General features: G+C 41.7%; 1 protein-coding gene across 7 annotated transcripts in view; it reads left to right on the top strand.

Annotated features, from left to right (window-relative positions):
• Positions 1-26138, top strand: part of DOCK2 (dedicator of cytokinesis 2) — a 412101-nt gene that overhangs the window by 87878 nt on the left and 298085 nt on the right. For all 7 annotated transcript variants that reach the window (XR_006605414.1, XM_004737633.3, XM_004737634.3 and 4 more), the window contains exons 23-24: positions 13347-13455; positions 24154-24224. Coding sequence is in view for 6 of the 7 variants with exons in the window: in XM_004737633.3 (XP_004737690.1) it covers positions 13347-13455; positions 24154-24224 (180 nt within the window). In the remaining variant the exon portion in view is untranslated. The remainder of the gene's footprint in view (positions 1-13346; positions 13456-24153; positions 24225-26138) is intronic.

The raw sequence follows: 26138 nt of genomic DNA, 5'->3' as shown, positions 1-26138 counted from the left end.
GAATTTCCTAAGTCGATAGTTAAAACATCTGTAAGTATGGAAAGTTTTGTTTCTCCCTTTCTAACCCTAGCTCTTTCTCTCTATTTGACCGCATTGGCTAGGATTCTAAGTCAGTGTTAAGTAAAATAGTGATATATATATTCTGTATTGGCTTTAAAAAAATTAGATGCCTTTTTATCATTTTGATGAAGCCCCTTCCTATTACTAATTTGATAACAATGTTAACCATAAAGCAGTATTAAATTTTATTGTGATCACTGATATTTTGAATTTATTTCTACCATCTTAGCTGGGAACCCTCCCCATCATTTTAACTTTTCTGTCCTTTTTTTTTCTTTTCTTTTTTTCTTTTTCCTTTTGAATTGCTTTCAATTTTCTCACTTGCTTTTTTTCTTTTTACTAATTTGAAAGTTACATTTTATATCCAGTCCTATAGTGGCTATTTAGGTATTCTATCATACATACTTAATCAAATCTCAAGATAATATCTTTACAGTGAGTAATAGAAGGATTTTAGAAGACACTGTTACTTCCCTCTTAAATATTATACTAGGATTGTGAAATGTCAACTAATGTATGTTAGACCTCACACTCCCCATGTCTCATAAGCTCTCATTATTTCTATCTTCTGTTTTGTTTTGGTTTGGTGCATTCTGACCAATTTCTTTAAACCTATCTTTTAGCTTACCAATTTCTCTTTTAGCTATGTCTAATATGCCATTTAACTCATTGACTGAGTTTTTAATTTTAAGTATTGGACTATTTTCAGAGATTCTATTCTTACTCAAATATAAAATTTTTCATTTTTATCATTTTTGTGTCTTAATCATATTTTAAAGCATTCTTTTTCTATTTTGAAGCATATTAAATATGAGGCTTTGTATTCTTTGAATTATAATTCTTTATAAGTCCAGTAGGGTGAGTCTTTGTGGGTCTAATTCTGCTGTCTCCATTTTGGATGACCATGATTCCTGGGCATTTTGTTGTTATTATTATTTTTTAAAGCTAACTTTATTTAGAACCTTAGCAATTGTTACATATCTTTAGTCTTGAAATGAAGTTTTTATTTTCCTCCAAAGAAAATGGAGAACGCTTTAAGTCAAATTTTCTCTTTGTGGATCCAGGCAAGGACATGAATATGGAAAAACAAAGCCAAATAAACAAAAACATGAACAAAACAAAATTCGTGTGAGGACTGGTTCGTGGTTGAGAAATCTCAACGGAAAACTGTTCCTTTTCTATCCAGCCCTGAGGACTGGGTAGTTTCCTCATTGCTCTCCTTCATGCAATAGATTTACTTTTCACCCTCCTTTTTAAGAAGGCAGAACATTTTGGGATACCAGCTTTATGCAAGGGTCTCCAATAAGTGGGCCCTAGGACTGATCTCATTCCTTCTATTCCCCAAGCAGCCACCTAAATGGAAATGTAAGGACGCTAAGGTTGAGCAAATGCCTTGGGGCAGAAGCTGACTTTATTGCTCTCTAAGTACCCAGAATCTCCCTTTTGCTTGGTGTTTCTACTCTGTCATTTCTTTACTTTTACTTTCCTGATAGTTTAACAACTCGTTTTGGAAATCCAGCTTTGGTAGTCATTTTCACTGAGAGGTTTTCCACGGTGTTTTGTCCACCCCACTGTCAGAAATGGAAGTCTTTAAAACTTTACTGCAGTTAGAATGATCTTCCCACAGTTCAAACCTGATCTGGGTGCTCACATTCTTAAAATCCTCTAATTTCTCCTCATTGCTCTGAGGATGAAGACAAATCTGCACATGGCCTGTGAGGGTCTGTGGGGGCAGACCCCCGCCTGTCTTACCCCCACCCCCCAACCATCTCCTTTCACCTGACTTAACCCAGATTTCCTCCACTCCAGATTCCAGGGTCTTCATTCAGTCCCTCTGACCCACTCGGCTCTCTTCTGCTATAGGAACGGTGCAGTTGCTTTCCTGGGAGTGGAATGCCCTTCCCTCTCTTCTTCCAGTTTTCTCTCACTCTCTTCTCCTGCATCACCTAAAGCATTGCTTCTGTGGGGAACCTACACCTGCATTTGCAAACTTAATCAAATCTCTTCAGATTCTCATTGCACGTGTATTTTTTCTTTCAGGTATGATCACACACACACACACACACACACACACACACACACATATTTTTTGAGCTCCTACTATCTTCCAATCACTGTGCTATGAAGGAATATAAAAGAAATAAAAATTGACACCCAGATAAATATCACAGCTGCTGTTCTAACTAATTGATGGGTCACCTCAGGTCTGGGGATCTAGAGATGATAAACAGTTTTTCATGACATTGGTGTCTCTCAACTCTTTTTAGAATTGGCCTTAGGGCCTACAACTTCTGAAAGGCCTTTCCCTCAGCATTTATTCTTCTTTATATTCAGCACCAACGCAGGTTTCAGGCAAGTTGGGCTCTAAAACTTGGTTCTTGTTTTAATCCTTTGTGTTGCTAATGAAATTTTCAGTCTAATTGAGATATTTGTCTAATGGTAGAGATTTAGTTTGCATTGGCAATCAAGTGTTTATCCAACAAATATTTATTAAGTAGCCATTAGACAACTCTGCCAGCGCCTGGAAATACAACAATCAATTGGATAGACTCGGGCCTGATTTTCATGGGATTTTATAGTCTAGCTGGGAAAGTCATTTGGTCATTATGCAGATAGTCTCATGGGTGCATGTAAAATGAAGGGTGCCCTAAGGGCATGGAATAAGGAGGTCAAATCTCATCATGGGGTCAGGGAGGCATCTTGGAGAAAATGTCATCTAAGCTGTGACCTGAATGATGAATAGAAATTGGCAAGTGAAGAGAAGGAAGTGTAACTGGTGAAAATAAAGCTGGAAGGAGGTCCCTGAGATAGTAGGAAGCTTGACTCAGTCCAGCTGTGGAAAGGCCAAGGTGGCTTGAATTCAGTGGCAGATGGATGGATGGGGGACATCACCTAGAGGGTTAGGAAGGGGTGGATCTCCAAGTCCCTGAAGGTCAGGCCATGGCATCTGGACATTATCCTGAGGAAAATGGGAGCTATTACAGGATTTTGAACAAAGGATGATATTGCACTTTTGCTTTTAAAATGTTCTCTCTGACCATTGTATAGAAAATGGATTGAAAGGGGGTAGAGTGAAGGAAGCGAGGTGGGTTCAGAAAACCCTACAGGTTAGACATGCTGGGGCCTTGAATGAAGGTAGTGACCATAAAGATCGAGGGTAGCAAGTGGTTTTGGTCACTCTAGTTAACAATACCATATTACATACTTAAAGGTTTCTAGTAAAGTAGGTCTTACACAATTTTAATTATGTCAGGTGATAGATGTGTCAACTAACCTTATGGTGGCAATCATTTTGCGATATGTACATGTATCAAGCCATTATATTGTACAACTTAAACCCACACAATGTTATATGTTAATCATATCTCAATAAAGCTGGGAGAAAATGGCTTTGGGAGGTGGAATCAATGGGACTTGATAACCGACTGACAGCCGGCAGATGAAAAGATCCATCAAGACCCATGACTACTTACCCAAGGGTGTCTATGGGGCCATATGCTGTGCTGGTGAACTCTGCAGGGTGAGCAAGCTTGGTCTTGGATGATCGTTATGTCCTATCTGACTCTTTGACCATAGAAGCCTGTGAGGAATCCTGGAGCTTTCCCTCAATGGTAATGTAGTCTACATATTGATGAGGGAACTAGTTCCCAGAGCAAAGTAACCTACTAATGGTCACCACACACACTAATGCTGGAGTCTGGTTTAGAACTCAGTCCTCAGACCCACACCACCACTCCTTCAGTCACATTGCTCTCTGCTGGTGGCTTGCCTTCCTCTCAGCCATTGCACTATTCACATGAGGTCTTCAGTAATGCAAAACTTGACACATTTGAACTCCACATTTCTTCAGGTGTTCCCAGATTTCAAAACAAAGAGTTTTACTGCGCATGTATTTTAAACCCACACCATTATTAAGGAAAATGTTAAAAATTCTATTTAACTCCACATACCAAATGTCAAGGCTCTCAGTGGAACTGAGTAGGAAACCTGGGGTTCATTATCCTTCTCAGGAAGTCATAAGACTGCAAGGACAAAGTTCAGATGCTCCTGGCATGACCACAGTTTAGAGTAATCATAACTTGACATTTCTTGGGCAGTTGTCTCTCTAGCTGCAGTCCATGCCAGGAACCAGGAGGTAGGTGAAAAATCAGCATTTAGATTTTATAATTGTAGAGGGAAAACTGCCTTTAGTTGTCTGACCTTGAGCCATATCCCCTGCTGCAACCCTACTTCCCATGGTGAGAACAAGAGAATTCAGGAAAGACTTTGGGGAAAAAGGTTATTGTAGAAAGGAGCTGGAAAGCAAGAAACATCCACTCCCGAGGAAGAGTAGACACTTTTTTTGAAAATTATATGTAATAGAGTGGCTGAGTGATGGACATTGGGAGGGTATGTGTTATGGTGAACACTGTGTATTTTTTAAGACTGACGAATCACAGACCTGTACCCCTGAAACCAATAATATATGTTAATAAAGAATAAAAAGAAATAAAAAAAATAAAAGTATGTGTATTGGGGCACCTGGCTGGCTCAGTCAGTACAGGATGTGACTCTTGAAAAAAAGAAAAAAGAAAATTAAATGTAGCACTTACTTGTTTAAGAGATCATAATAGGGACACCTGGGTGGCTCAGTGGGTTAAAGTCTCTGCCTTCGGCTTGGGTCGTGACCCCGGGGTTCCTGGGATCCAGCCCCACATCAGGCTCTCTGCTGAGCAGGGAGCCTGCTTCCCTCTCTCTCTCTCTGCCTTTCTATCTACCTACTTGTGATCTCTGTCTGTCAAATAAATAAAATCTTAAAAAAAAATTTTAAAAAAGATCATAATATAACATAGAAGCGTGTAAGGGGACTGTTGACATACATAATCTCTTTTCTAAGAGATTGTGTAATAAAATTATCAATTTTTATAGATTTCCAGATTTTTACTAGGGGTGTATGTGTGTGTATGGGTGCATATAATCATTCTGCCATGTAATCTTTTCTGTTATCATTTAAGTTATTATGGACACTTCCTAGGTCATTAAAAAACTGAAGGAAGAAATGGTCAGAGTAGTAGTCAAACCTATACCTGAACTTTTACAGCAACTGGACCTAAAAAAAAAAATGCTGAAAGGACTCTACTGAATATTAGCTTCTCTTTCAAGTAGATGATGCAATCTATATTTTTCTTTATGTGTCTTGGAACCACAGAAGGGAGGTAGTGGGAGGGAATGTGTGTGATTGTGTGTGTGTGCATGCGTGTGTGTGTTTGTGTGTGTGTGTGTGTGTGTTTCTGTTTAGGAGCATTGTTTTGGGAGAACTCAATTTCTAATTATATTGAGAGAAAAACCCTGAATACCATTTTTCATGCTAACAGAGAAATTTACTTAAGTGCAGAATTATGCAACTGAGTTCTTCTTGCCAAATTACATAAAGGCTGCAGCTCCTCTCAGCAGAATGAAGGATGGCTGGGATACACATCACACTCTATTCATAACTTAGAGTTCTTTTCAAGGCTTTTGCCTGTGTCTTATTACCTACTTACTATTAATTTATTGTACAGGGTTGCTGTATTTCAAAGTAAAGTGAATGTTTTGGATGGATTGTTTTCTTTCATTTCTTCCATGTTGTTAACTTCTTCTTCTTCTTCTTTTTTTTTTTTTTCTTGTTGGTTTGTTTGTTTGTTTAGGCTGCTTACGCTTCTACCTGAGGCAGTTTTTCTTCAGGGATTGCATTAATTTTTGTATGTTCATCCTAGACTTTTTCGAAACAGGATCCCTCTATGTTGAGTTTGTCTTTTGTTCTCTCATCTGCAAACCATCTTCCCTGGGGTGATCTATAAAAAGAAGACCGTTTACTGAAACTTCTTTGAAGTTTTCCCTAAGGGGGGATTCCTTCTCATATGTCAGACTCTGGAAAAGTAACAGCTAGAAGAGAAATAATTGGTCATTGACAAAAGGGTTGACTCCAGAAGCTGGTCTAAGCCCTCTGCCTCTTCACTGCTTCTTTCAATTAAATGAAGTCTGCATGGAGTTCTCTGGGCCACCAGATGACTTGGCAATTCACACAGGCAACAATGTAGCTATACTAGCCCTTTCTTGAAGAGTCCCTTCCAGATGTAGCTCTACTCTTTCTCTTCTAGTAGAATAATGCCTTATGTTTCAACTTTGTTACCCTTCAAAAGAGAATTTCTCTGGTCACTGTCCAGTTGGATGGCTTACTCTAGATTCATTGGACCAAGATTCCTTGTCTTAATTTACCATTCCAGATTCCTTTTGGGTCTCTAGACTTTGGTGTTGGGGGAAGGGGTTGGGATGGTACCAATGACCATGCAGGAAAGAGGTGAGTCAGAAGGGGGGCCCTCTCATGAGTCCTTTCCAACCCTATTTCTTTGACTTAAAAGTGCCTGCTTAGTGCACTCAAGCATTTCTTTTTATAAATAAAATCAATAAACGCAAGGATGATTTTCAGACAGTCTCAGCCACTGGTTAGGCTATAATTATTCTTCATCCCAGGTTGGAGTAGGGTATGAGAAACACAGAAAGAGAGAGAAAGAGAGAGGAGAAACAGAGAGGGAGAGCGGGGAAGGGAGAGAAAGACAGAGAGACAGAGAGGCAGGCAGCTTTGCTCTTAGAATGCTGCAGTTTTTCCAAGTAATCACTCTTCTGAAACCACGACTGGCTTAATGGTCCTTTTTGTAAAGTCACTAATTCACACCTACTCTAACAGAGCAAATTATTGGGTTGAGGGTTGGAAAACCAGCCATCACCTTGAGGTTAGAGCTTAAACAGAGAAAGCTTAGAGCCGGCCATTTAGCTTCTCTGGAAAGTCCGGTAACATCATCCCTTGGGCAAATGATGCTTCCTAGCCACCCTGACTTGTGCCAGTTCCTGGCAATTGGTTATTACTTTGCTCTGTTCTCTGGAGGTAGTATTGCCTAGTGGTTAAGAGTGAAATTTGGAATAAGATGCACTTAGGCTTAAATTCTGACTCTGCCTTTTACAAGTGGGGTGACCTTGTGCAGTTAGCATAGTGCCTGGTTCATAACAGAGGCTTAGTAAGTAACAACTATTAGCACTAGTATTCTTAGTAGTAAAGGTAAGAATAATAATAAGGCTGCAGAGCTGACGATGACTATTACTACTATCTAGTGCAGATACCATTGGAACTAGCTGAACTGCTCAGAGTTCTGGATTCATAAGATGTTTCTGCACAGATACATTGAATGTGCTGAAGCTCCTTCATTTAATACTTTATCATTAGTTGATGCATTTGTTTAAACCCCCTTGTGGTGTTCCAGGACTACTGCTACATAGACGTGGGGATAGTATGACCGAGATAGCCTTGACTCTGCCTGCATGAAGCTTATAATTTAGTGGAGAAAGCAGGCAAGTAGTGATGTGAAGAATGAAGTATTCACACAGGGAGCCCACAGTCGCTGTGATAGTCTGCTTTAATGTTGAGTGGAGCACACAGCATTCATTAAGGAAATTCACCAAATAAGTGGATTCCCTTCCATAGTATTCCTCTAGTGCCTGGCATCACATCTAGGGTAGACAAGTCTCTCTGCTCATGTGGCAAAATAGCAGAATGGTATATCATGACCTTATTGTTGAGTAATTTTATCAGATCTCAGAGGCATCTAAAATAGATTTTTCATTTTAAAAACCTTCCAATTAATCTGGCCTTGTTCCCAGGTGCTTGTGAAGTGAGTCAGGTATGTGCCTCGCCAAGAGCAAATTTAGGGGAAGATGCAACCAGGTGAGGGAAGCAAGGGAGATCTGGGCGCCAGGTCTAATCCTGCAGGGCATTTACAGGATGGCTGGGGAGGAAGGAAGGAGAGCAGGACAGGCTGTGGGGATGGAATGGGAGGGGGGCTGCTCGGGGCAGAGATGCCACCAGGCAGGCAGTCACTGTGGTGAGTGTCCACTAGAGCCCTCGTTCCCTCCTCTGCTCTTCTGTTCCCCTGGTTCATGTCTCTTTAGTGTTTTTTCCTTTTTCTCATACGTAAAATATGAATAATAATAGTCTATCCCAAATGAACTAATTAATCCATGTGAAGAATTCAGTGCGGTGCCTGACCCTTAGGAAGTGCTCAATAATAATTAAACTTTTATTATTCAACTTTTCTCACTATGTGTGAAAATATGATTTACCTGTTGGCCTGCCTCATGATTTCTCTGGGAACGGGGACTGGGCCTTACTCATATTTATCTACCCTGCAGTGCCTGGCTTGCAGCAGGTGCTTAACAAATTGTATTAGTCTTTATGAAGATGCTGGTTTTGTTTTTTGTTGTTGTTTTTTTTTTTTTCCCCTTCAAAATGCTTACAAAAATCTAGAAGACAATTTTGGTACTCTATAACAATAGCTAGCATTTATTTAGTGTTTACTATATGCTAGGCACTATGCTAGTTGCTTTGCATGCATTATTTGCTTGTAGGACCACCTCATGGGGCTAATATCATTTTACTAATGAGAAAACTGAGCCATAGAGAGACTAAGAAACTTAGCCAAAGCCACCCAACTGGTAAGTGTCAGAGCAGAGTTTGGAACCCACACAGTCTTACCTAAATTTCTGTATTGCCTTAAAGAGGTAGGGAAGAAAGCAGGAGGAGGCCTGAAAATGTGGGTCAGAGGAGTGGCCAATGCATAGAAAACAAAATGGGGGTGGCGAGCCAGGAAACCCACCACCTCTGGATTCTAAAGTGAATCTTCCTGCTAGCTCTCCAAACCCGAGGATGTTTTGGTTAGATTCGGCTCCCCTGGGCTGCTGGCCTGAGGTTGGCATCTCCGTTTTAGGCTGAGGCTTTATGTACCTGCATGGAAGAGGTGGTGCAAAGCATTGTACACACCATATGGGGCCCCATTTGCATTTAGCGAGTGCTCAGCTGTGCACAGTGTCTCCTTAATGAGTCACATGCAAGCAGAGCACCGCTATATTTATCCAAGCCCTGGGAGCTGGAGTGCTTGCCGGGGTTGGGCTCGCATGCCCCAGAACAGCGCCTTGCAGGTTGTTCCTGTTTTCCTTGTGGTCAGGGCCTTCAGGCCCATCAGTAACTCATTTCCTAGCAGGATCAGCTGGTTTCTGAAGCATCTTTCTAGGCATGCTGAAGCCAAAAAAAAAAAAAAAAAAAAAAAAAAGTTTCCCTCCTTAAGCTATAACAGAGACCAAGTGCTAAAAAAGGACCTTGAAACCACATCTGCCATGCCCTTGACTTCAAGGCCACACTTAAAGCCTTGCAGATAGATGAAGCTTTATTTTTTTCTTTCCTCTTCCAGCTTCTCAGGAGAGGCCTCACGGTGCTGAATGGCCCCCATCATCAGTGTATTTCTTGCATGTAATCTGAAACCCTTACGTGTTTTATTTCCTTTAGTCACTCCTTCCTGGAAATACTCCCTTTATTTATACGTGCTCAGATGAGAGAGTTTCCCAGTATGATCACTTCTGTGCTTAGGAATCAACCACAACAACACGAATAGTAACTGAGATTTACTTAACACTTATTAGGTGCCAGCTATAATATTAAACACTAGAAAGACATTATCTCCTTTTTTCCCACCTCAAAATCACCCTTCAAGTGAGCATTATGTCTCCATTTTGTCACTGAAGAAGGTAACGAGCCCAGGGCGGTGTAGCTGATACGTGGAGGAATCTGGCTAGAGAGCAAAGCACTTTGCGCTAAGTAGCTGTTTGCACCAATTCTCCTGCCCAGCTGCACTCATTTTCTCCAGCTCTTCTTCCCATTTCTACCAAGTAAAATGCCAGGCTTAAAAATTCTCACACACACACACACACACACACACACACACACACACACACACACACTTGCTAAGTAAGACCACAACAACTTCGCTTAATGATGTAATCACTGTTAAAGGCAAACCATTTCCCTACAGAATTGGTTCTTTAATCTTCACTGGAACTTAGGTGTAGTATGTTTTTTCCTTCCCTGGACTAGAAGGTGGTGTTTAGGTCCTTCACTTGTGACATGAATAACAGGGAGCAGCTTGGCTCCCCACCAAGGCCGATGCCCGTGAGCTTGGCCTTCTGGGATCTGTGTCATCTGCCCTCCCCTGTTAGATTCTCAGAGCACAGAAGGAGAAGAGTTCCAAGTTCTGGTTCAAGCTATAGCACTGGTACAGTCTGTGACCTAGAGCAAATCAGATTTTTCTTGATGGTAGAAATTAAATTCAGTTTCTTACAAAGTTTAAAGTCGAGTGCATAGCCTTGACTTGGTCTTATAACCTAAATATCCCTTTTCTTTCCTACTTCAGTCAAATGACATTTAAAAGATGGCAGTGAAGCCAAGTCTCTTGCCCACTCTGGCCTTCAGTTTCTTCTTCTGTACAATGGGAAGCATGGACTAGGTGCTCAATGGCCTTCTCCATAGCTCTTTGTTTAGATCCAGGAGGTAGTAGGAAGAAACCCCTCTACCCTGCAGAGTCCTGACCATACAGGGTTGCAACAAATCCAACCAGGGCTAGTTTAAGAAAAAAAGGAATTTATTGGAAGAATATTTGTGCAGCTCATACAATCAAACAAGAGTTTAAAAACCACACAGGAGATTGGGAACCATGGCAGCCTCAGGGATCTCTTCATTAGGAATTCATGAACATTCCCCTGGGGTGCTGTCATTAAGATGACCCCCCCAAAGCCCGTTTTTATGTTTTTGCATTAAAAAAATACAGATTCCAGGGAAAGAGTCACCAAAGACCATTGAGATATGGAAAGTGAGTGTGGGCAGGGTCAAACAGCAGGAAAAAGCTGCTAGAGGCCATTCTTGTAGGCTGCATTCCTGTAGGTTCCCAAGAAGTGGACCTGGTGGGAAACCTACTCTCTCCCCATGAAAACACACTAATAAGTACTCCTTACAGAGAAAGTCCATATGTATATAAGTAATGTTGACTCCACCACAGGCAGCCGTGTCTGGGTGTTGAATGGGAGTGGGAGACACTATAGACCGTAAGAGGGATTGTGAGATCACCTAGTAGACGTTTTCGGGCAGCTGTGGCTAGGGGAAAGAGTAACAGATTTTCAAGGCAGAAGACTTGGGGGATGGACCATCCATTAGCTTAGCTGTGGGCACAAAGAAAAACTAAACAATGTCATCTCATGAGGAAACCACCACCACTTTGAATTAGGATTCTGCCTTCCTCTCTACCAGATCTGGTCTCATAGTTTGCACTTTGATGGTATTTGGGCAACTTTCAACCTCTTGGGAGTTTTTTGTGTCCTTATCTCTGAATTGGGAAACAATAGTAATATCCCTATAATTTACCAACAAGATGACAGCTAACATTTGCTTGTACGAGGCATATGCTGAGGACTTCATGTGTGAGCTGGTCTTCTCACAGTACTTGGGCACAGTGCTATTATGGCCTGATTTTGTGGATGAGGAACTGGGGTTTGTGGGAATGAAGAGGGGCAGTAAATCACGGAGCAAAGTGCAGAACAGCAAACTGATCGAGAGGGTGGGCCCAGGAGCTGGATGGCCAGATTTGAGTTCTGGCTCTAACACTTCCAGGCATGGAGTCCTTGGGCACATTGGTTGAGTTTGATGAGTCTGTAAAATGAGGATAACGATAGGGTCCACCATGGTGTAGTCTTGAGGGTAAGTGGTTTAATATGTAGGCAGACTGTGCCTGGGGAGAGCAGTGTGCAGTAACTTCTGCTGTTATTAATAGGGTCTTCTGTTAGTATGGGGCGAAGTAGAGTTTGGAGACCCAGAGCTGATGGACTCCAAAATACATACTCTGTGGCTGACATCTCTGTGCTGACAGGAGGAGAAGGTTCAAAACGGGGGAATTTAAGGAAGGGATGAGGGCACAAGGGAGGGAGGGAGGGAGGGAGGGGGAGAGAGAGAGCAAGAGAGCGAGAGAGCTGCTTCAAAACTCTTGGTTCCTCTCACAGCCTTGACTCTATGACCTTGAACTAGATACCCAGAAAGTCAGCAGCAATCACTGGGTCCTTGTAATTGATTGGAACGTTCCGTACTGGCTTTCCATCAAGCTTCTGACTTCTAGGGGAGCTTGAGGAAGCAGTCAGTTAGGAAAAAAGAGAAGAGAGGCAGAGAGTGACTAACGCACTGAGAGAATGATGGAGTCTGAAAGACAGAAAAGCAGAGATAAACACAGTGACCCAGAGAGACAGTGAGTAAATAATACTCACAAGCAGGTAAGCAGACAAATGTTTAAAGACAGAGAAAGGAAATAGAAGAGAAGCAGAATGAAGAGAAAAGAGTGTGAGAGGATGGGTGGGAATTTCAGTGCAGACAGCGCTTGATGGACTGCCCTTCCTGTGGTTGATGGAGCGAACAGACCCATGAAGTGTGTCCGCGCTTTATCTAAGGAAAGCACCTTTCCCACAGCCTCAGCAAGGGGCATCTGACTGTGTAGGGCAGTGACAGGAGACACTCTTTATCTGAACTGGAGACAGGAGCACTCTTCTCTGTATTTTGTGCAGGATGCGACCGATTAGGCTGCAGATTTTTCATGGTTGGCGCTAAAGCCTTGTTTAGAGAGGCCTAGGGCTGAACAACACTCCAAGGCTGGGCCAAGAGGGCCATAAGCCTTAGGAATATGAGACGGATTTTATATGAGGGGATGGTTTCTATAAAAAATTGCATGTGTATATTCGTGCGGGCCGTGAAAAGCTCTGCAAGAATGTCCATCCAACTGTTAACAGTTCCTAATCTTGAGGTGGGATTAATGGGGAGGCTCACTTTATAAGTAAAGTGTTTGTGTTATGTTTGCATTTTTGACAGTAACAACATAGGGCCTTTGTATAAAGAGGAACAAAGGTTTCAACTAAGTGATAAGCACACTCGCTGAAATGAGGGGGTCAGGAACACTCTGGCCCCTGACATGAAATAAGCACGTGCATATTTGTCTGACAAGCAGGCAATGGCTAAGTGGAAGGGCAGTATCCTTGAAAATATTTCTCCTTGATGCTTCCCAGAGATTTTGGAAATCTGATCACCACAGTCTCCCTTCTGATTCTTGCAGAAGGGTGAAATTATTAATGTCCCCTCAGCTTGGATGCGTTTCATCCCTTTGAGTTTCCTCAGCATAAAAAAAGAAAAAAAAAAAAAAAGACAAGAGTCAGGGTGAGGATATCTGCTCTGTGCATGGACAGAGGTTTTCCCACGAGTGAATGATGCCTGGAAACACTGTTCTCTCAGGATCCTGCCGCTGAAGTCTCTGTCTCCCACCCCTCAGTCTGAATTTTAAATGAAGTTTGTGACTGCACACACTTTCAAAGGTGTTGCCTGTAGGCTTAAGAAATGACCCAGATGTGTCTTCTTTCAGGCTTTATGAAGGCAAAGAACAGATGGAGTTTGAAGAATCCATGAGACGGCTCTTTGAATCCATCAACAACCTGATGAAAAGTCAACATAGAACAACCATCCTTTTGCAGGTAGGTTTATACTACCAAAAAACAAACAAACAAACAAAACAAAACAAAAAAAAACCCAACAACAATCTCTTTTCCTTTTGTCATCTGATAAACAACAGTATGTTGAAATAATGTCTACGTTTGCTTGAATATATAGTCCTGTGTTAATTGAAGGCCTGGACTGGCCACGTGGTGCAAGGATCATAAACAGCAAAGAAAGCACATTTATTGTTTCCTGTGAAGGTAACAATGTTTCTTTTTTAAATAACTCTGAAGCTTTTGCTATCTGGAGGGAAATAGGTCAAAACTGATCCACCTCTAATTGTGACAATCGTGGGGCACCTGGGTGGCTGAGTCAGTTAAGCATCCAGCTCTTGATCTCAGCTCATGTCTTGATCTCAGGAGCATGAGTTTGGATCCCACAATGGGGTCCTGCACAGCATGGAGCCTGCTTAAAAAGAAAAGTAATAATGATGACGACGGTTGAGGTGGCAGCCTCCTCAGTGCTCTACTTTCAATTCTCAGCACCATAAACTCAGATCCCCTTTTGGGGTTGGAGTCTCCTCAATAAACAGGAGATACTTTGGACAGAGGTCCTCTAATTGATGGATCACAATGCTAATGTTCAAACCCTGTAGATCTTTGAGATACCTGGATTCCCACCCCAAGTTTGAGCAAGTTTGGCAGCAGAGAGGCTGAATGAAGAGGCTGTTTCAGGGAAGACTTCCTAACTTTCACAGGATTGTCTCACCAGTGTGCAGCAAGGGCTGCCTCATGCCCTATGAATAGGAAACAAATACATTTATTGGAACCAGTGAGTTAATGAAAACTCCTTCTCCTTTCAATTGGAGTTATCCTTTTAGTTGCTAACTTAAAATCTGCTGTGCCTGGGATCACCCAGCCTCGGGCTGGGATGAATGAGGTGCTAGTGTACAGTCAGAACGGAGGTGAGGAGCCAGAGGCAGGAGTCTGTCCAGGCAGGATCCACTGTTGATGCCATGGGTTCCCAACTTTGCACATCAGAATCACTTGTCAATCTTTAATAAATTCTGATGCCTGGTTACCACCACCAGACATTCTAATGTAATCAGTATACAGTGGGATCAGGGCAAGGCAAGTTTAAAAAACTTCCTGGTGTGAAACAAAGTTCATGAATCACTCTGCTCATGGCTTCTTTTGATTGAACACGTGTTGGCTACCTCTTTGTGTGTGTGTGTGTGTGTGTGTGTGTGTGTGTGTAGAGGGGGCTCTGTCTAGTTCATCAGTGTGTCCTCAGCACACTGAACACTCGTGATACATGGCTGATACTTAGTAACTGCTGAATGAATGACTCTCAGGATAGGTGTGCAGATCTCCGTTCCATAGATGAGGACACTGAAGCTTGGGGTTGATACCACTTTGTCAGGCTCCACGGCAGTCAAGGGTACGGCTGGCATTCAGACCTCCTGCTCGGCTTCAGAAACCATGCTCTGAGCTGCTATATTATACTCCCCTTTACACTGTACATTTAGCACCTACTGGAGATAAGACCGTTTCTCCAGGGTGAGTCTTACCATTTTTCCCTTTCCTTCCCTTTTGTTGTTGATGTTGTTGTTATTGTTTTTTAAGTCTTCCCTCACCCTTTTGCAAACATTCATCATTTTACAACAAAGGGATACCAGGAGCAGGGGACAGCATGAAGAAATCTGATAAGAGCCAGAGCCTGTCGCGCCGCCTGTATCATATTCGAAGCAGCTGAGCTTCCAGGGAGAGGGGTGAGGATGTTCCGTGAGGGCTGAGGTTGACTGATGGTGAGGGGAAAGTCTGTAGCAGTGAGTCAGGTGTGAAATAGCTCCAAGGAAGCTGAACTACGACAGAGCAGAAATGCCGGGCAAATGAAGGAAGCCAGTTGGTGGGGAGGAGAAAGGAGCAGGTGCCTCAGAGAGGCAGAGCTTCCTGGAGAGAGAGAGACCACTGACCTTGAGAAAGCCGGAGGGAAGACGCTCTCATGGGGCTACTCTTTCTAATTTCGACCCCTATACTCTGGTGATGAACTGTGTGCATCTTGGGGGAAGGGACAAAGGGATGGAAGGTATAAGAAGGGACAGAAAGAAAGGAGGAGAAAGAAAGGAAGTTACAAAGCAAAGAGGTGCCAGCGAGCATCTGTGGCACTGAAGAGACCTGGATGTTCTTGCTCAGCTGTATGGCTGTCGGCTGGTCATTTAACTTTTCATTCTCTGTTTCCTCATCTTTAAGACCTCTTGGTTAACGTGACAATCAAATAAACACAGTCTATGAAAGAGCAGATTGTAAAATGCAATGCAAATGCAGAGAACTAATGTGATTATTATGGCTTGGGCCTAAGCCCTTTTATCCAAGTTCTTACTCTCTGGGAAACTATGTTAAAAATGCCTTATTTTTCCTGGGATTTGGGCCAGGTTATCCTGGTTTCTCCTTACAGATTTCCTCCCTAGAGTCATCCAAAGGGACTTTATCATTTTTTAAAAAATTTACTTTGAGGGCCAAATTTAGTTTCCAGATTTACATACTTTCTACCTATTTCTATGGTTGCTGAAAATTTGTCAAAGGATATAGCCTTATCCAAATATGGTAAGAAAAAGCCTTTAAAGATTTAATGCCGTTTTAAGATGTGATTTGTGGGCTGATGAGGGCAGAGGGATCAAGGACTTGTAATGTTAACAAGCTCTGTACAAGGAATCTTCTTGGACTTTGTCATTTGCTACTGGACCAAGAGCTTTGGATTTCATGTCAGAGAGACCTTGGTGGGAATTGGGCATCTGCACTTGGGCATGTAACACTAGGCAAATTGCTTCAGTTTTCTGGACCTCTGTTTATCCTTTTATGAAATGGAACCCCTAATGCCTAATTTAGAGGAAATATTGAGAGGATTAAATAAAGCAATGTATGTAAAGGGAGAAAAATAGAGCCTATTAAATATTTCAAGTTAAATAGTTTTTAGCCACTTACACCTCTCCCTTCTTTACCTCATCATAAAACAGAAGTTTGTGGAGAATTTTCCTAGAGAAGAAGAGGATATTTATATTCCTAACCTCGTCACTTGAGGCTGAAATGTTTTAGGGCATTTGGCTATTCGGCTAGATTAGGAAGCCTAGATATAAATTTCAGGGAGAATAAACCCACAAGAACTGACTCCATGGGGAAAAAAAGGGGGGGGGGATGACAAATAGTATAGGATAACTGGAGTCCTGATTCTGAGCCTGCATGAGATTCTGTGGGAAGGAGTACTGTGATCTATTAGTAGTGTCTGTCATAAGTTTTGGGTGAGAGCATAGAGTAAGAATGCCAGTGAGGGCAACTTAACTCCTCCAGCTGGTCACAGCTGATGGTGGAAACCCTCATTCATGCCTGCTTTAATTTACTTAGAGCAGATCTGGTTCAATCACTCTTGGCTGTGTCCATTGTGAGGTCTGGGATCTTAATCAAGTTATTTCTCATTTCTAAGACTCTTCTGATATTTGTGAATTGCTTCCTATAGTTTTCCTATTGTTCGATTTGGCATGGCAGCAGCTCACCCAAAACTTTGGAGAATTTAAAACCAGCAACTCAAAGAAGGTAGACGATCATTAAAAATACCTTCCATTGATTGACTACCTACCATGTGCCAGGCATGAAGCTGGGCTCTTCACACACAGTATTTCTCATCCTGCCAGAGATCTGCAAGGAATCACTGCCTTCAGTGTCCACAGGAGGCTCATAAAGTTAAATAACTGATCCCAAATTATACTTATCCATAGCGGTGGAACTAGGATTTGAAAGTACCCAGGTCTCTTGACTCCAAAGTTAATGTTCTCCCTGCCCCAAGGAGTGGGTTAGAACAGGTGTTTCCATGTATTTTCTGTAACAGGTCAAAAGCTTAGAAGTCCCTGTGTGTGCCAGACCCTGTAAGCGTTATTGATAAAACTGACGATAGGTTGAGAGGATCAAAATCAGACATGAGTGAATTGAACATAGCTCAAATGTGAGGAAAGGGCATTTGGTGACATTATGCAGACCCATTTGTCCCATTCTCTTTTAGGTCCAGTGTCTATCATAATGCTCTGATTTGATAGTGTGAGTAAAAATAGATGAAGAGCTCGTATTGAATAGTATGCTTTCTTGGCCACTCTGATGGTCATACATGGTAATAATGCCACTAGAGTGTCCAGGAGGGCAGGGGACTCTGTCTTTTGTATCCCCAGTATCTGAACCAGTGGCTACCATTTAGTAGATACTCAAATATTTTTTTGCTAAACAAATGAAACAATAAATACTAGCTTCCCCTGCTTTGTGTTTTAGCATTTATTATGTATCACACATTAGGCTGAAAGCTTTACATATATTGTTAGCTCATTTGATTTTCATAACAACCTTATTAGGCAAATACTCTTCTTATCTCTACTTTACAGATGAGGAAATGGGGGCTTAGCAAGGCTGAATAACTTAACCACAACTAAGAAGGGGCAGGTCTGGGATTTGAATTGAGACTGTGTAAGTCCTGAGTTTGTACTCCTAATCACCAACGAACAATGCATAGTTTCATGAAAGACCCAAGTCTTTCCTGCAAAATTCCAAATGGATAAGCAATAGGCAACAGTAAACAATAGTAAAGATGGATAGATGTTTGGTCCATAGTCATGAAGGCAAGCTAATTAAGGATGCCTTTTTCTTTCCTCCCTTTTCATTGTTTATTGGTATAAAATATTCAAATGTCCAAACTAAAGGAAGAAAGTGGTCCATTCTTGTGAAGGGCCCCACAGGCTGTATGCTGAATTACCAAAATAGGAGAAATGAAACTGACTATTTAACTTGTCCCCTTCTCAACCATATACCCCATACTTAGGGGTAATGTTTGGGTAGGATGGATTCAGTGGTAGGGAGAATGATATTTTGTTTCAGTGAGGCTGTTTTAGTCATCTGATAACTTAACATTTAATCTTCCCATTGACCTTAAATTAGGTAACTTTGTTTCCTTCATTCTCTTGGTAAGAAAAGGACAACACAGAGAGTTAACCTGCCCAAGGCCACATGTGATAAAGTGATCCACAGGGAGCTACTCAGACAGTCTGCCTCTCCAGCTGGCCATTTAATTTGTCCACACTGAACTCCTGTGCCCCCACCAAGCTATGGGGGCCAGCATAATGTTGGGTTACACAAAGCATGGAGACATATGCATGCTGGAACAGGTTGGTCTATCTTTCCTTCTCTTTTCCTGAAAGACAGGGGGAACTTGACTGCCCCGAGAAAGCTGCATGTATTGTCCTTAGGGACAGCACCATATTTCTAAGGAAGCTGTCCTCTCCTGATCATGCTGTGGTGCATTTCTGTGACATTGTCCAGTTTCCGTGGACCTTGACCATCCAGTGCTTGGTGAAAATAAAAGGATTGAAAATTGGTGGGATGGAAATACCTTCTGTGATCTTGAATGAGGAAGATGTCTAGAGCTCTTATAAAACCTTGCATCACTGCAAGACATGCTCTTTTTGGTGAAAATTTTGTCTACTGACATCGGTGCGGTTCACTCTTACTCCATTTGGAGAAGGGAGCCTGGAAATACTCAAAAGCAAACCCTCTTTGAGTTTGAGGGAGTGTTTAGTTTGATTTTTGTGATTTTTAAATAGTTCCTGTTTTCTAGCAGTCCAGGTTTATTTGTTCTGGGGAAGTCCATCTGCGTAACAGTCATCTCAAGTGTCCTCCTATGACTTATCTCTGGGTCAGTGACACCAGTGTTGCTTGTTTTGGATCTGGTTCTCTTCTTGAGACTGAAATTAGCCCCTTTTTTTTGGTCGTTTGTTTTGTTTAAAGATTTTTATTTACTTATTTGAGAAAGAGTGAGAATTAGAGAGATTACAGAGAGAGAGGAAGCAGACGTGTCCCTGAAGGGAGAGCCAGATGTGGGGCTCGATCCCAGGACTTGGAGACCACAACCAGAGCCGGAGGCAGATGCCCAACCAACTGAGCTACACAGGTGCCCCTGAAATTAGCCTTTGAGAGGGGTCCAGAGTTGGTGATTAATTTAGGAATTCCACTCAGTGCCACATGATAAGCTAATCACTAAGTTAACAAATGTTTTCCCAGTGTTCATTCTTAGAAACCCTGATATATGTAGTGAGGAAGATCCTTAACTGAGGAGGTATCAGAAAAACTATATATTCTTTTCAAAAATTATTACCATAGAGAGGAAAAATTCTTTTTCTACTTCCTTCCCCAAATCAGCCTTTTCTCCCCTACCAAATCCTCCTCACTTGTCAAGATGGAAGCTCTTCCTTAAAGCAAGGTGGGCAGTAGCAAAACACACTGGCTGGGGCACAGTGGGACAGAATCAGGTACAAATTCTTACGGTGCTGCCTATTAGCTGTGTGGCAAATTGCCTCACCTCTCTGTGCCATAGTTGCCTTGCTGATAAAATGGAATGACAGTATCTATTCATAGAGCAATTGTAAAGTGCAGTGAGGCCATGCATGTAATGTATTTGACACATTTAAAGTTTCCAATAATGGTTGTTATTTTAAGACCCTATAATTAATAATCCTATTATATACCTTTATGTACATCCATACATATAAACATCTGTGTATGTTTTTCTTAAATATTATATAATACAGGAATATATACTACAGAATGAAAGTGATGACATAACAATATGATTTTATATATAATAGTAGAATTAATGAGAGTAAAAATTACATCAACAGTAAAGCAACATAGTTCCCAAGAGGCCAATAGGTCGAGAAAGCCAAGCTGTTTCTAGTTCCCAGGCCTTAGAAACATGTAACAAATGGAGGTCCCCAGGGGGTCCTATGGCTTAGCTGCTCTGCCTTCTGGGGGAGCTTGCTGCTTGCACCTGCTAAACCTACCTGCTGTTAGTCCACTCACCTGTGTGAGAGCCGGGTGAAGGGGAGAACTATGGACAGGAGCCCTGGGGCCAGTGCTGCAGACTTCCTGGGTCAGAGGCGGGCTGCCCTTGTTGGAAAAGAAAACCACAGGCCTGCCAATTCTCTGGGAGGCCGCCTGGACCAGATGGAGGTTTAATACTCTCCAGTTGAGCTGATAACACCCTCAGAGTCTCAGGGTGACAGCTACTTCGTTTGTTTTACTTTATTGCCAGCCACGAGCTGAGAAGCTGGGAAGATTGGCTCCTTCTGAAACAGCCCTTGTCCCAGCCCCATCCAAGTCCTCCTCGCTATCAGCTGAAGCGTGTAAGTGTTCCTGTCAATGCAGGACTCCCGGTGACTGCCATTCTAGAGCATCGCCTCCAAGCCCTGGAATAGCAGGCAGCCCGTGAAAGCCAGTAACTTGCTGGGGACAATGCAGTCCTGGCTTTCCCTACTTGCTGAGGGTGCGACTTCTGTTTTTGTCCTCACTTTGGTCTTACCTCTAATGAGTACATACTGTACTTTGTCCAGGTGCTGGGGAGAGAGGGCCGGAGTTTGAGAGATGAAATTCAGCACTCACGCCTTTGGGGCCTACTATGTGCTGGACATTACAATGGGTACATAACATACTTTGTTTCACATCATCCCCCTTCCCCCCACATGAAGATGCTGAGGCTCAGGGTGTGAAGCACTGGGCCTTGGCACATGCAGGTGCTGGGTGGGACACTGCGGTTCTTGCCAAGTCCCCATGGGCCCAGAGTTCTATGTTCTTTGGTCTGAGTGGATGAAGGAACAGTTTGCTGAGAGTGCTTGGACCAGTTCTTTTTAGGGCATATGCCTCAGCATAGGGGATCTTTTTAGAATTTAGACATTGTAATTAGGTATTTCCATGGGAGAAGTGCAGCTTACTGATGTATTAGATTTGGCTAGCACGGTGTTAGAATAGGTAAACAAGAATGACTCATTCTTTTCTTTTTTTTTTTTTTTTTTAGAGAGAGTGTGGGTTCCACTTATCTGCTTACTTCCCACGGGCCCAAACTCATCTCATTCATTCTATTCTTTTGCTTGCCCAGCCTTTCAGGCATCCGTTTTTGCTACATCTGTTTGGTGTTTCCTGGTAAAAATGGCCCTGACCAACTAGGTTGCAGTGCACTGGATAATGTAACTGTCTAGAGGAATGCTATAGTGTGTCTTAGCATATTAAAATTCTAAAAAGTTGTGCAATTAACAACAACAGCAAAAAAGCTCACTGGTTTGTTTTTGCTTAAACCAGAGTTTCCCCAAATTATTTTATTGCAAAGCCCCTTTCCCCTGACAGAATACCTAACTAACATCATCCTATGGAACAACAGAGCATTAGCTTTGGAATCTTGTTATCTCTTGTCATCTTGATTTGAAAGAACAAAAAAATAAATTCCTAGACAAAAAATCCAATAACTATAAAGAAAATGTCTGACAAATCTGACAACATACAGATTAAAGTTCTTCTGTGCAATGAAAAGATATGATAAACAAAGCTGAAGGACAAGTAACAGAACAAGCAAGAGGAAATTCTTCTAAATCATGTTACTGCGAAATGGTTAATTCTAATGATACATAAAGAATTCCACATACAAATAAGAAGACAAATCACTCCCCAAAAATGAGAAGATATGAACAAGCAATTTAGTAAATACAGATATTTAATAAATATAGAAAAAGTGCCCAATGCACTAGAAACCAACGATTTGTAAATTGCAGTTGCAAATTAGATATCACATTGACAAACTAAAAAGATTTGTGTACCCGTGTTAGCAGGGTTATAGGGAAAGGAGTAAAAGGAAATTGGTTGCTGTTTCTTCCTAAGGTAATATAACAGCATTTCCTTTAAAAAAAAAAATATATATATATATATATATCACATTTTGATGAATTAATTTGTCTTTGAATGATCCATCCTACAGAGATTCTTACATGTACTCGAATGTATATATTAACTCTTTTCTTACAACAGTTTTATAATAAAGAAAAACTGAAAATAGTATGAAGTCTGTCCATCAGTAGGGGAGGGGTTAAAGAAGATACTGTGTACACATAAGGGCATTGCTGTAGTGATTGGGTATAAAGAGAGTATACTCTGTGAAATGACATGCAGATATATCAGTGCTGTATGATTTACTGCAAGAAGTAGGGTGCAGGGTGCAGAACTATCTAAATCACACACACACACACACACACACACACACACACACACTCATTTACGTATAAGCCTTCCTGCATAGAAAGCAGTCTGAAAAGAAACTCACTGATAGTAGCCCATCTGGGGTATAAGGATTGGGGCTGAGCTGGAGATGGAGATGTGGGACTTCAGTGACAATCTTCACCTTAACACTTTATCCTGTGTGATGTTTTTTACATTGCACATATATTATTGACTTCAAAAAATTATAAAAAAGGTAAAATAAAAGGATGAAACACAGAGAGAGACAGTTGCTATTTGAGTGAGGTAGGCATGTAACTTAAGGGTTTTTTGTTTTTTTTTTAAAGATTTTATTTATTTATTTGACAGAGAGATCACAAGTAGACAGAGAGGCAGGCAGAGAGGGAGGGAGGGAAGCAAGCTCCCCGATGAGCAGAGAGCCCAATGTGGGCCTTGATCCCAAAACTCTGAGATCATGACCTGAGCTGAAGGCAGCGGCTTAACCCACTAAGCCACCCAGGCGCCTGTAACTTAAGGTTTACACGGAGTGGCTGCCTGAATTTGAATCTTAGTTCTTCTACCTGCTAACTGTGTGATCTTGGGCTGATTATTTAGTCCCGATGCACCAGAGGTTCCTTATTTATGAAAATAGTATTTCCCTTGTACGGCTGACATAAGGTTTAACAGAATAATCTCTTAAGTGTTCGGTGTCTGCGCCACTAAAATTTCTCAGAAAACAGTGATAATTATTATATATATTAATTAAGAAGCTCAGTTGTATATGATTACGAGAAAGATTTTCTTTAAGAAAAGAATTTTCAATATTTTTTTTGTTTTGATTACTAAAGGGTGATTGATATATGTTGACTATGGAACACTTAGGATATAAAGAAAAATAAAAAGAAATTGTAAAAATACATCCTTCCACTAGATGCCTAAGTATTATTTTCCAGCCATGTGACTTATAACCTTTTTTGTCGAAACTGCAGTCTTCTCTGCTGCTTCGTAAGGATGCTGTGATGCAAGGGGTTGGGTGGGTCTCATACTTCTGGATGCATCAGTTAACTTATGCAGAGGAAGGAAACAGGGCACCACAACATGCAGCTAGTATACTAACCTGGCTAGTGGTCCAAAACATGCCCACCATTGGCCACAAAATGGCCAGAGAGAGAAAATACGAATAACTCCATCCAAGCTGTCCTTGCCACCCACAAAACAATGTAAACACACCATCCATCTTCCAGTTCCCATTTGGCAGTACCTAAAACATGCCTGGCTCTCTGTCAGATGACTCACATATGTGATTTTTAATTCTTCCAGTCAAAATAGGTATTATTGTCCCTATTTTACAGAGAAGGACATTGACACAGCTGAGAGGTTAAGTGCTTTGTCCAAAACCACACGGTTACTAGGAGTAGGACCAAGATTTGACAGCAAGGGTCTAACTTCAAAGTCTCTGATCATCATACACATTACTGCCTCCTGGAAGATAGAAGTTGTGGCTTGCTTTTGTCATCACAGAAGTACATGCTAATGTTTCAGTGTGCATACAGAGCCTTCAACCTTTGCAGGAGCGCCCAGGGTTCAGGGTCGTTCTCCTCGATCCCTCTCACCATGTTAAGTTATTGGATATGGGCATCCCTCATGTTGATTTCACTTTCTACCTAGGTGGCGGCTTTGAAATACATCCCATCTGTCCTCCATGATGTGGAAACGGTCTTCGATGCAAAGTTACTCAGGTGAGAGCTCACCATTTACTTTCCTGGGCTCTGATGTCAGGCCAGGGGTTCAGAGGGAGAAGAGGAGTGCTTCTGCGGAGGGGGATTCTGCATGGGCACTCAGAGCTGGGGTGGGGAGGGGCACATGGTTAGGGACTCCGTATAGGGCTTTCAAGTGTCAGATTTTTACATTCCAGTTTCATTTTGCCAGACTTTGGTTAAAAAAAAAAAAAACCAACATAAAATAAACATCTTTTTTGATGACACAAATGATACAGAATGCAAACACGTAGGTTGAAGAACTGGTAATTCGTGTAAATGTCATTATCTTATTTGGGCTTGAAGTTTATTTGGGGGCCCCAGTCTTGTCCTGTACACACTGTAGAGAGCATACAGTCACTTACAGGAATAAGAATTTCTCTCATGAGATGAACACGTTAGTTTAAAGTGATTATGTTGTGAGAACAGAGGCCTCTAAACCAAATATGGCCTTTCCTTCTTTTTCCTAAATTCGCTTAAGTTCCAAGATAACATATAGAAGATTTTTAAAACTTTTTCTTTGGAGATGCTTTAAGATCTAGAAAAGAGTTGCACAGATAGTATACATATGCCTTTCGCCCAAATTCCCTCAATAAGTCCAAGTTTTACCTAGCTGTGGCATAATGGTCAAAACCGAGGCATGAACGTTACTATGATTCTATTCATTGCACTCTAGACGTGATTTGGATCCCTTCAGTGTTTTCACTCATGGCCTTTTTGTCTTCATACCAAGGTTTCTGCTGGCTTCTTCTCATCCTGCTAGTCTCAGACTACATGTTATCTTCTCAGAGGAGCTACCTCTGAATATTGTAAATCAGTTCAATTCCTCCACCAGCTCCTATACCATTACTCTCTGATACAACTCCCTATTTCTTGTCTTCATTGCACGTTTCCTCTCGTATTGACTTGTTTGCCTCTGTGTTGGGTGTCGACCTCCATGAGAATGTAAGTTCCATGCCTGACTGGGGTCACGTCTGCTCCTATTGTATCCCCACTGCTGTGCACGTTGCCTGTCACACATCAAATAGATGCTTAACACGTCCTTGAAGGAATGAGTGAACACAGTGAGCCGATTTTGGAAAGCTTGACAGGGGCTGTAATTCTGTTTCAGTGGTGTTTTTATGTTCACTCTATCGTGGAAGAACGATCTCCTTTTTCATGTCCCAAACTGCTTCTAACCCACAATTTTTCATAGTTTTTTTTTTTTTTTAATTAAGGACACTTTTGATCTTAAGACTTATAAAGCATTTTTTTTAAGATTTTTTTTATTTTTTTTGAGAGAGAAAGAGTGAGAGAGAGCATGAGACGGGAAAAGGTCAGAGGGAGAAGCAGACTCCCCATGGAGCTGGGAGCCGGATGTGGGACTTGATCCCAGGACTCCAGGATCATGACCTGAGCCAAAGGCAGTTGCTTAACCAACTGAGCCACCCATGCGCCCAACATGTATAAAGCATTATTAATTATAAAATGTTAGTAAATAGAGTGGTATGGTAAGAAAGTCAGAAGTTGGTTTTAATTCTTTGTTTTTTGAGCCCCCTAGCTGTGCAACCTTGGGAAAGTTAATTAACCTGTCTGAACTTCAGTTTTTCCACTCATAAACTGGGATACGTATTGTATCTACATCATGCAGTTGTGAGGTTTAAAGGGCATAAGAGATGTAAAGAGCTGAGCATGTGTCGACACATGTAAGCGCTCAGGGCTATTGATTTTGTTTTCAGGTTTCCACATCTCTTTGGATGCATTAGTAATCAGCACTAACAGTAACCACACATAGGCTTACTATGCATCTAATGCTTTGCCAGGAATTGGAGAGGGAGGCAAGGGACAAGATTTCTGCCTCCAGAAATGCCATACTGGCAGCCTGGGCATAATTTATAAGAGCCAGGATGTGGGAAA

The sequence above is a fragment of the Mustela putorius genome, unplaced genomic scaffold (assembly GCF_011764305.1).
Source record: "Mustela putorius furo isolate JIRA1106 unplaced genomic scaffold, ASM1176430v1.1 tig00000145_pilon_pilon_pilon, whole genome shotgun sequence".
In the NCBI taxonomy this organism is placed as follows: domain Eukaryota; kingdom Metazoa; phylum Chordata; class Mammalia; order Carnivora; family Mustelidae; genus Mustela; species Mustela putorius.
Note: the sequence above shows the minus strand (reverse complement) of the source record. Positions and strands in the feature narration are given on the sequence as shown.